Source organism: Piliocolobus tephrosceles, chromosome 2, assembly GCF_002776525.5.
Source record: "Piliocolobus tephrosceles isolate RC106 chromosome 2, ASM277652v3, whole genome shotgun sequence".
Classification (NCBI taxonomy): Eukaryota; Metazoa; Chordata; class Mammalia; order Primates; family Cercopithecidae; genus Piliocolobus; species Piliocolobus tephrosceles.
This window is the reverse complement of record NC_045435.1, coordinates 78,522,128-78,534,316: the sequence shown is the minus strand read 5'-3', so window position 1 is coordinate 78,534,316 and position 12,189 is coordinate 78,522,128. Positions and strand designations below refer to the sequence as shown.

The 12,189-nt window shown below is 38.8% G+C and overlaps 1 protein-coding gene across 13 annotated transcripts in view; it reads left to right on the top strand.

The window, feature by feature from the left end:
• SLMAP (sarcolemma associated protein) overlaps window positions 1–12,189 on the top strand; it is a 179,472-nt gene that overhangs the window by 144,226 nt on the left and 23,057 nt on the right. For all 13 annotated transcript variants that reach the window (XM_023200927.1, XM_023200921.1, XM_023200917.1 and 10 more), the window contains 2 exons: window positions 10,386–10,508; window positions 11,675–11,749. In XM_023200927.1, the coding sequence (XP_023056695.1) occupies window positions 10,386–10,508; window positions 11,675–11,749 (198 nt within the window). The remainder of the gene's footprint in view (window positions 1–10,385; window positions 10,509–11,674; window positions 11,750–12,189) is intronic.

Genomic DNA, 12,189 nt, shown 5'->3' with positions numbered 1-12,189 from the left:
AGATAAGCAATGCATGAACTCTTTGTCTCACCTCTAAATAGGAAGTACATTTATTTCTTGATATTTACTTGTTTAGAATAAAGTGGGTAGAAAATAAATCAGCATTTATAAAAATGTTTTTAAAATAAAGTTCCCTGGGAATGGTTTACTGGAAAATTGTCAACATTCAGTCTCTTTTATATTACCTTATTGTACACAAGAAAAATCGACATATCTTGTAAGTTCAGTCCCATGAGTTAATTACAAATGTTGGTAGTGGTATACTAATACCAGGCAGCTCTCTGGGATCAAAGTGATAGTAGCAGCCTGTGGAAATGTCTCTTTGTGGAAGTGCCTATTTTTCTGGCTGGACTAATAGGGAATCTTCTTGTCCAGTCCCTGAACTTTGGGATTATATAAGGAAGGAGCACTCTTACTGATTTGTACTCTTCTTAGGTGATCTTTGGTGTTGATAAGGCATGCTTTTTTTCTAATGTCACAATAATAAATATAAGTTAATGTTGGTATGGTCCAGAACTCTCATCTCAGAAATGCAATACCATTATTGTGTAAAATGTAGTTACTGATACTGAAAGAATTGTCAGACCCTATGGGCCTTTATGGGAACGTGGAGAAAAAAGAAAGGAGGTAAATGAGTAATGAACACACCCGAACAAAAGTAGCCCTCTTTATGGTCTTTTGCACTACAGAACTCTCCCAGAAATCTTTTTTTCTTTTTTTTATTTTTATAGGTACATAGTAGGTGTATATATTTATGGGGTACATGAGATATTTTGGTACAGCCATTCAGTGTTCCCAGAAATCTTTTCAATAGCCAAGTTAAGACTGACTATAGTGTTTATGATTGTGTTAATTATATTCAACTATTATTAGTGCCTTTGTGATTTTTGTCAGTCTTTGATTTGATTTTTATCCCATTGCCTACCACAATGCAGGTATTCAGTAAAACTCAGATATATGATGAATTAATTGATAATGGACTTCTTACATTAAAATTATAAAGCCACAAGAGCATTAGGAAAGTAACACTAGCTGCAAAGCTAAGAGCCAAAGAACTCTGGGTTCAATCATAGGTTTGCCATTTATTTGTAATGTGTCCTTGACAAATTGCTTAACCCCTCTGTGATTCAGGGCTTTTTCATGTATTAGATTGACGAAAATCAACTTTATAGGATTATTGTGAAAATTGAATGGAAGAGTATGCATGGACCACACTTACCATGGTGTTGGGAACATAAAATGTTAACCACCATAATGAAGACACTGAACATGATGATGATGGTGATTGATAAAAACCTGTTGAAGGACTCTGAGTAACTCCATATTAATTGAATAAGATTGTGGAGTTTTAAAATTATTTCCTACGGTATTTAGGAACAAGGATTTGTTTGTGATGGATTTTTTCTACTTAGTAATGCATTTGTTTATTTGTCACTTGCCAGATAATCAGGAAAAAAATATTTTTAATCCATGAGTACCACCAAACAGTATCTATAAAAGTACTCACCAGATAGCCTGGGAAGTCAGACTCAAGGAAGGGGGGAAGATGTAGGAAGAAGACTGGAAAATACAAGATGCATGTGGGGTAGGGGGCCTGTGTGCAGATGCTGTTAGTAACTGCTTCAGGTGCCATTGATGAAGATGGGTCAGAGTTTCCCTAATCTTGCTTTACGTTAAGGTGAAAGAACTTCTAAAACTTTTGTTTACATTTCTGTATGATTGCCAACTTTTTTGTTAATGAAGTAGTATCTTTATAAATACCTGCTGAAAGATTTTGTGGCTTGATTTTATTTTTATAAATTTTTTTACTTATCTTGTTTTGTTTTGTTTTTAGAGACGGGGTCTTGCTAAGTTGCTCAGGTTGGTCTTGTACTTCTGAGCTCAAGCGTTCCTCTCACCTTAGCCTCCCATCTCAGCCTCCCAAGTAGCTGGGACTACAGGCATGCACCACCCTACCCGACTTGTTTACTCTTTCACTTTGTTTCTTTCTCTCTCAGCTTGATTTTAAGAACAGACTGTTAAGTCAGTCAGTGATTGGATGTAAAGAAAAATCACCTAGGTAGAAGGAGGCATATTTTAGAAGAGTCTCCATGAGATAATTATCATAGCTCTTTATGGTCATTATTGTTTTTCTTTTGTAAAGTTTCTCTTGTAAGAGTTTTACAGATTCTTAAAAATGACATATCACTGGTACTTTTTAGAAACATTTATGTTATGCTTGATTATGTGTGGTTATGGTTTGTATCTGTATAATTAGGTTCAATAGACTGACATAATTTTCTCTTAAAAGTATAAATTACTAGAGCACAGTGTTGACCTTTAGAGCTATATAAAGAAGCTACATAAAGTAGCCTCTTTATTTTCCTCATTCAAACTCTGTGCTTGACTTCCTGAACCATTATTTTCAAGTTTTTTTCCCCCTTTTTAAAAAATAGCCAATCTTTTTATTTAGAATTATTGTGTATGACTTGTCACATTAGTCAGCTAGGACAAGGAAAATGATAATAAACATTCATTATGAGATAAAATGATGATAGCAGTAGTACCTTTTCCTTGATATAGTAATCATTTCTATCTATTTATGTTACTTTTAAATGAGAAATAAGTTGATGAAGCCATGTTTTCTGTATGCTTAAAACCGTCTCTCATGAAACATTTTTTAAAAATTGGAATTCACTTCAAATCATGTCTGTTGCAAATTTACTCTATTTGGGGAACCTTGCCAGGGACTGCAGTGGTTTTAAAGTCTAATAAGACTGTCATGCCTGTATTCCCAACACTTTGGGAGGCTGAGGCAGCCTGATCGCTTGAGCCCAGGAGTTTGAGACCAGCCTGGGCAACATGGCAAAACCCCATCTCTACAAAAATTAGCCAGGCATGGTGGTGCATGCCTATAGTCTCAGCCACTCAGAAGGCGGAGGTGGGAGGATCACTTGAGCCCAGAAGGCAGAGGTTGCAGTCAGCCCAGATCATACCACTACACTGTAGCCTCGGTGACAGAGCAAGACTGTCTCAAAAACAAAAGCAAAAATCCGTCCTCGGGATTTAAGGAATTTTAAGTCAAATTAGTGATAGTGCATTTTTTAAAACTTTGTATTTTCCTTATGCCTCAACATCCCCACAAACGGGCTGTGAACACTGCCCTGGCAACCAGATGCACCAGTATGATAAGGCTGGGTCCCTGCCACAAGTTCCCTTCATATCCTTCCCTGACAGTGGCCTGATGAAATTTAACGAAATCACCTCATCCTTTTTGTTTGTGTATCCTGACCCCCAATACAAGCATTTGCCTACAGGTCCTCACTCTATCAGTTATACCTGTTTGGCTGAGCCCATTTTTTGCCCTCCTCCCATATGGTTCCCTGCATGGTATACCTTGCCTTCCTCTCTAGGACCTTTGAGTATAATAAATCCTTTAATTTCATTTGCCTCTCCAAGTATAATTGCCACAGCTATATTGGAGTGATCCTCGAGGACCCCACAGGGAAACTTACTCCCTCCCCCATTTACCACACAGAGAGGTATAGATGATAAGCTAATTATTGGTGGTTGTTGCCATCAGGAGTCAAAGAAAAGAGAATGTCCAGGGTTTTGTTTGTTTGTTTGTTTGTTTGTTTTGGAGGATGGGGAAGAAAGGCATTTTGAGTTTCATGGGACAAGAGTCATTTGAGATGACTGTATAAATAGTGTGTCTTACCTTGTATATTCAGTGATTAAAAAAAAAAAACTAAACCTAAATCTGATCAAGACTTTCACTTCAATTGCCAATTTGCAGGACATACAAAGAACTAGGGACATATCCTAAATGATGTGCTGGGGATACAACCAGCAAAATCCAGAATGTGGAAGATTCTACAGGACACACAACCCAGTTTCTTTAGCAATTAAATTAGAAGGGGAAAAAAAGGAAAGGGGATGGGGGAAATCCTATAAATTAAAAGAGATTTAAGAGATATATCGGCCGGGCGTGGTGGTGACTCACCCCTATAATCCTAGCATTTTGGGAGGCCAAGGTGGGCGGATCACTTGAGGTCAGGAGTTTGAAACCAGCTTGGCCATCATGATGAAACCCCGCCCCTACAAACAATATTTAAAAAGTTAGCTGGGCATGGTGTCGCACACCTGTAATCCCAGCTACTTCGGAGGTTGAGGCAGGAAAATCGCTTGAACCCGGGAGGTGGAGGTTGCAGTGAGCTGAGATCATGCCACCACACTCCAGCCTGGGTGACACAGTGAGACTCCATCTCAAAAAAAAAACAAAAAAGAGATGTCAACTATATACAATGTATGAACCTTGTATGAATCTTCATTCGAACAATTTAACTGTAAAATAAATTTGGGACAATGGAAAATTTTAATACTGACTGGATATCAAACAATTAAGAAATTGCTCATTTTTTTTCCAGTGTGATCATAGTATTATAGATATTCTTTCTTTTTAGTCTTGTCTTAAAGATTTTTGAGATTTTTTTATATTTATATCTATAAAATATTTTTAAATGGGTAGGATTACAAGAAGAGTAGATAAAAATACCTTAGAAAAAGGAAATATTAAAAATCACAAGCTAGATCATATGGGTTTGGTTTGAGGATTGATAGGTATAATTAAAGTTTGTTCACATAATCCTTTGAGTGTTTTATAAGATAGAGTGATCATTATAATAATTCAGTGGCTTCTGAGCACAGCAATGATATGATCAGATCTGTATTTTGGGGAGGTTTGTTGAATGAACTGAAGTAGATAGAGGCTACAAGTAAGGCAGTCAAGAGGCTTAATCATTTGAGAGTTTGAACTAGGGTAATTACTGTGGCAGTTTCAGATAAGAAAACCCACTTGGGGCCCTGTTATTCTTATCTTTTATCTCTCCCTTGGTAATCTTATGTAGAATCCATTGGCCTGAGACACTAAATATAGGAGAGAGATGGAAGTCAGCTATAACTCCAGCATTTGACCCTGACTGAGTGAAAATTAAGAAATATTTACTTCTGGAAGAAAAGGTGTCCTAGTGGTGGCTGTGATGGTTTTAATTTGGCACATGCTAAACAGGAAGAGTGACCATGGGTTTGCCTGGGACCTTTATGCCTATTGTCCCAGCATAATTATTGTCAAAAGTGCTCTCTTTCATATTCAAAGCTGTCCCAGTTTTATATGGTCACCCTAGGAACTGGAGATGAAGCTGGATGTGCAGAACAGAAACTAGAACCAACAAGTCATTTTCATTTATTTCTCAGATGTTTTATTGACCTGAGAGATACAGAGATAAGATACACAAGGAGGCTATAGACAGAAGGTAGGAACCAGGCTTGGAAATTCTCTGCACAGGGGTGAACAGTGGTAGCAGAGGGACTTTCTAGTGAAAGAAAAGAACAATGGGGAAAGTAAAAGATCCAGCTGTTGAGAAGGAACCTGGCAGTTCAGAAAGAGTGGCAAAGGAGTAAGAATTGACAATAAGAGGCTACTACCTTAGACTATTTGACGTGGCCACACGTATCCACAATGGAAAGATGATCTTCCTGCATTGTGAAGGTTGTTCTCATCAACCAAGCCTTCAGTGACTAGACATTCTGAAGGGAAGAGTGATGGTGATGGAAAGAGGACACACCCACTTGCCAGGTCACTTCTATCAGTTGATGACATGCCATATGTTATGGCTAGATCAGCTTTCCACAAGCATGCACACGCAAAACAGAACTTGGGAAAAAAATCTTTGATTTGGCCTTTTACCAGGTGGATCGTGTCAAAGTTTAGTTGAGCAAAGGTCAGAGTTTAAATTGAATCTCCAGTCACTCTTTTGAAGATATTTGGTGACACCAAATTTAATTTAGGACATGATGTAGGTAGGTAGTCTGTCAGTTCATTTATTGTGTGAATTTACAGGATTTAGCCTTAGTCTGAGAAAAAACTGGCCCCTGGCCCAGACTATACACCAGGCAGTTCTAAAGATACACAATTTATGTTAAGGAAAAAACAGATTCTGTTAATCTTTACAACTTACATTACTCCTAAATAACATTTATTTCCATGTGACTTGCATGTCTAAATAAAATGAATTTGGCTTAATAAGGCTTTCATTTATATTCATCTAAACGCTTTTCCACCAGTACTCATCACAAGACTCCCCAAGGTTGTGAAACAGATTTCTGTGTCCATTTCTAGGACAAAAACGAGGCACTATGAGAATGGACCCAAGCCACAATAAACTGATAATGCATTTTCCCACACAACCATATAAAATACAATGAGCCCTTGATCAACCTTTGCACAAAAGGAATTGCTCATTAAATGTTTGATTTTTTACAAAAATCGTACTCAGTTTTCTAGAAAGAGGATCTGCACACTAACTATTCGATTAATTTGAATATAGTCAGATTATTATGTCTGTGTTTATTAAGCTTAATTTGTAAAGATTTTTGGTCAGTGTCTCCACTTCTATGATCAAACACTGTGTTCAAGACCAGCCTGGGCAACATAGTGAGACCCTGACTCTACCAAAAAACTACAAATCTTAGCCAGGCACAGTGGTGCATGCCTGTAGTCTGAGCCATTCTTGAGGTTGTGGTGTGAGAATTGCTTGAGCCCAGGAGGTAGAGCCTGCAGTGAGCAGACATTGTGACACTGTGCTCCAGCCTGGCCAACAGCAGACTCCATCTCAAAACAAAAGAAAACAAAACAAAGAATCAGTTGCAGACATGATAGCCTTTATGCTTAAATACCTCAGTATACATTTCTTATTTATCTTATGTAACCACCATACAATTCTCAAAATTAAGAAATTAGCATGGGTACATTACTATTCTCGAATCCAAATACCTGTTCACATTTTGACAGTTGTCTCAGTAATGTTCTTTATGACATGGCCCAGCATGGTAGCTCATACCTATAATCCTAGCACTTTGGGAGGCCGAGGATCTCTTAAGCCCAGAAGTTCGAGTTTATCTTCCAGGAGACATTGGCAATATCTGGAGACATTTTAGTTGTTGTGACCTGGGATGTGGGGCAGGGTGGAGGAGGGTACTGAATCTAGTGAATAGAGACCAGGAAAACTACTAAACATCCTACAATTCATAGGGTAGTCCCACAGCGAAGAATTTATTCAGCTCTGGTGCAGCATAGCAAGACCCCATGTCTACAAAAAATTAAAAATTTTGCTGGGCATGGTGGCACGTGCCTGTGGTCCCAGCTACTCAGGGAGGCTGAGGAAGGGGGATAGCTTGAGCCCAGGAGGTCAAGTCGAGGCTGCAGTGAGCTGTGATGGCACCACTGCACTCTAGCCTGGGCAACAGAGCAAGACCCTGTCTCAAAAAAAGAGAAACCAGGATCTAAATGTTTGGTGTCCCCATGGCTACTGGTATATAATTGCTTCTAGGCTCACTCAGTGGACAGACTTAAGAAGTGTGTGTGTGTTTTTGTGTGTGTGTGCAGTTGTACTCACATCTATGTTTATTTCTATATATTTCTCCAAATCTATTTGAGTTCATACCCTACACCAGAGGATTAATCCTTTTTTTTTTTTGATAGAGTCTCACTCTGTCGCCCAGGCTGGAGTGCAGTGGTGTGATCTTGGCTCACTGCAGCCTCAGCCTCCTGGGTTCAAGCGATTCTCGTGTCTCAGCCTCCTGAGTAGCTGGGACTACAGATGTGCATCACCAAACCCAGTTAATTTTTATATTTTTAGTAGAGATAGGGTTTTACCGTGTTGCCTAGGCTGGTTTCGAACTCCTAACTTCAAGAGATCTGCCTGCCTTGGCCTCCCAAAGCACTGGGATTACAGGTGTGAGCAACTGTGCCCGGCCCAGAGGATTAATTCTATCTTACCTATTTTCATATCTGTAATTCTCTTCTTCAGCAGTGAGAAAAGTGACTGCATTTATCTACAGTGTATTTATTTGAGCCTTTTTACAATACACAGAAAGTTGTTTCAGAATTAATAGCCAGTGCTTTTGTAGAAAAGAAACCTGTGTATGAATTTTTTTTTTATTATCAAATTATTAACATATAGCAATAGTCCTCAACACGGGACATTTTACCTCCCAGGAGACATTTGACAATATCTGACCAGGAAAACTACTAAACATCCTACAGTTCATAGGGTAGTCCCACAGCAAAGAGTTTATTCAGCCCAAAATGTCAGTAGCACTGAGGTTGAAAACCTTGATCACAGAGCAAGGAAAATATCCACTCAAGGAATTAATGTCGATGTTTTTGTCCAACCACTTGAATGTAAGGTGCAGGCATCATGATGCTTCTCTCCTAAATACTCCCTAAAAAAAAAAAAAAAAGAGCATTATCTTATATAATGACAAATCCAGAAACAGGGGCCAGGACCTTTGCAGACTCCAGTGGATAGTGTCGAAAGAGCTGTGAGAGAAGTTTTGTAGCTAATGCAACAGTGTCTCTGCCACTGGAAAAATCTCTCTCTGTAGACACACCTTCCCTGGCCAAAAGACCTTTTGAAGGAAGAATTGATAGGTTGACTAGAGTAGATGAACCCAGAATCAAATTTTTTTCTTTCTTTCTTTTTTTTTTTTTTTTGGAGACACAGTCGCTCTCTGTCGCCCAGGCTGGAGTGTAGTGGCGCGATCTTGGCTCACTGCTATCTCTGCCTTCCAGGTTCAAGTGATTCTCATGCCTCAGCCTCCCAAGTAGCTGGGATTACAGGCGCACACCACCACACCCAGCTGATTTTTAGTATTTTTCCTAGAGACGGGGTTTTGCCATGTTGCCCAGGCTGGTCTCAAACTCCTGACCTCAAGTTGTCTGCCTGCCTCAGCCTCCCAGAGTGCTAGGATTACAGGCATGAACCGCTCCTAGGCCAGAATACAATTTTTCTAGAGAGAAAAATAGGATATCATCTATGAATATGAATATATATATATATAATTTCCAAAACCTATTGTAATTGTGTTGTGAAAGTTATTCTTAGCTCTTTTTTGATGGATTGAAGTTATTATGCTGAGGTACTTATAAACCAAGGTGATACTTACATATCACTAGAAGAATATAGCTTACCTGATGATATATTTATTTCAGGCAGTGTTCAGTAGCAGAAGATTTTAATACTAAAAAGGAACAGAGTGATTGGAGAGGAAGGAGGTTAGGGGAAGGGGCATATTTGAAATAGAATGCTGGATTTAATTTATTTCAGTAAAACCACTTAGGTTACATCATTTAATATATTCAGCAGATTTTTGTTGTTATTGTTGGGGTTTTTTTGTTTTTGTTTTTTTGAGATGAAGTCTTGCTCTGTTGCCCAGGCTGGAGTGCAGTGGCATGATCTCAGCTCACTGCAACCTCCGCCTCCTGGGTTCAAGCGATTCTCCTGCCTCAGCCTCCTAAGTAGCTGGGACTACTGGCGCCTGCCACCACACCAGGCTAATTTTTTGTATTTTTAGTAGAAATGGGGTTTCACCGTATTAGCCAGGATGGTCTCGATCTCCTGACCTCGTGATCTGTCCGCCTCGGCCTCCCAAAGTGCTGGGATTACAGGCGTGAGCCACACCGCGCCCAGCCCAGACATTGTTGTATGTGTGTGTTGGGGAAATGGTGATGATAAAGTAAGCTCAGTAGAGCTTTCAGCCTAGTTTTTATTTTGTGTTTCACAACTAGGGTAATTGTGCTAAAATTTAGCTGTTTCTTGAAGAAAAGTTTCTTGTTGTTTTCCGTATCCAGTTAAGTTCCAAGTGAAATTTTTCTGACCGGTATCAAGAAATTTCAAAATTGATGAAGAAGAATAGCATTTTGCTCATCTCACTGAATTTCAAGTCTTAATAAGCAATGAGTTATAGTCTATCACTGTCATTATTTTTATGCTAAAATTGTGAATATATAATTTATGTTAATATATGTTTTATAGTGCCATCACCATTATTACTAATATATATAACTGTATTTGTATTTTTTCCCAATTACTAAAATGCTTCCTATAATTTGCTTCCAAGTTTTATAAGTTTTATTTAACTCAGTTGTTCTTTTTTTTTTTTTTTTTTTTTTTGAGACGGAGTCTCGCTCTGTCTCCCTGGCTGGAGTGCAGTGGCGCGATCTCGGCTTACTACAAGCTCCGCCTCCCGGGTTCCCGCCATTCTCCTGCCTCAGCCTCCTGAGTAGCTGGGACTACAGGCGCCCACAACCGCGCCCAGCTAATTTTTTGTATTTTTAGTAGAGACGGGGTATCACCGTGGTCTCGATCTCCTGACCTTGTGATCCGCCCGCCTCGGCCTCCCAAAGTGCTGGGATTACAGGCTTGAGCCACCGCGCCCGGCCCATTAACTCAGTTGTTCTATGTTGTTTATGCATGTGCAAACATGAAAGAGATTACCAGTCTTTTATTGTAGAGATTATAGTGTGATACTAACTCTTGCTTTTAAAATAAACATGTTTTTGTCAGATGACTTGCAGGGTGCACAGTCAGAAATTGAGGCAAAGCAAGAAATACAGCATCTTCGAAAGGAATTGATCGAAGCCCAGGAGCTAGCTAGAACAAGTAAACAAAAATGCTTTGAACTTCAAGGTGAGATCAAGTTTACTTTGGTTCTTTAGGGATGTGTGGAGGCAGCACGATATAATTGGATGGCCCCAAACTTGGAGTCCAGACGCATGTTCCAGATTCACAACTTTATGAGATATGTGATCTTGGTATATTTACTTGACCTCTGTAAACTTGTGTTTCAGGTCAGTAAAATGAGGGGAGTTACAGTTGCTCTACCTTCACACTGTTGATGTGAAAATCAAGTAAGATCTTTACTAACTGAAAGATCTTAATAGTTAATTGCATATTAAGTACAACAGAAGGAAAACTCAAATTTCTAAATTTTCATTACGCCTAATGTTAGCTAATGTCCTAGCCACGTTCTTTTCTAGTAGCTCACTTATCTGTAGGCCATAAGCCAGTGGAGTCTATGCAGTTCCCTAGAGCTTAATTTAGCTCCTTAAAGAGCTCTGGGTACTTTCATTAATTCACAAAACTATTAATAGATACTGTGTCTTTACTTTTAGCTCTTTTGGAAGAAGAAAGAAAAGCCTATCGAAAGTTACTGTACCATTCACAGTAACTACTTGGTTGCAGACAATTAGTATCTCAAAGAGTCTTAAAATGAGAAAGGCAATGACCTATGGAGTCGTCATGTTCTCCAAGATAGCTTTCCTGCCCAGTAGGAAGATTTACATCCCTGGAGGGAACTAGGAACTTCTTGTTACTACTTCTTTCTTTTCCTGCTTCTCAAAGAAATTAGAATTGATATTCACTTAACTTGAACCTTTTGGAGGATCCAGGCTAATATATTAAATTACAATGAAAAAATATTTAGTTAACAGCAATTATTTAGTTTAGTGTTTACTATGTGCTTGACAGTAAATATGAGAATTTTAAGTCTTTTTTAAAAATTAAGTTCAAAATGCTGATTAACAATTATCAAGACTGTTTCTCGTGTTAAGAAAAGCACATATTGTCTTGGTGATACCAGGTCCAGAAAACTCCACTACTCAGTTGAATAGATTTATTACTTACTACAGTTCTGTGCTCCTAAAATCTTGAAACTAACTGCTAATACTGCCTAACTTTTGTTTCTTTCAATAATCTTTTAGGAGAGAGTTTTAAAAGAAATTTTCAGCTGCTCAACTCTGGGTACTTTCATTAATTTACAAAACTATTAATAGATACTGTGTCTTTACTTTTAGCTCTTTTGGAAGAAGAAAGAAAAGCCTATCGAAATCAAGTTGAGGAATCCACTAAACAAATACAGGTTCTTCAAGGTACGGAAGACCCCAAAGCTCTTTGAGATTGTTATTGTGTGTGTGTTTTTAGTGATTCAGAAGGAATGGAGGCCAGGCGCGGTGGCTCATGCCTGTAATCTCAGCATTTGGGAGGCTGAGGAGGGTAGATCACCTGAGGTCAGGAATTCGAGAGCAGCGTGGCCAACATGGTGAACCCCTGTCTCTACTAAAAATACAAAAATTAGCTGGGCATGGTGGTGCATGCCTGTAATCCCAGCTACTTGGGAGACTGAGGCAGGAGACTCGCTTGAACCTGGGGTGGAGGTTTCAGTGAGCTGAGATTGCGCCACTGCACTCTAGCCTGGGCGACAGAGCAAGACTCTATCTCAAGAAAAAAAAAAAATGGAATAGGAAGTAAGAAGGCAGAAAGTCCCCATTTTTCTTTCTTTCTTTCTTTTTTTTTTTTTTTTTTTAGACCG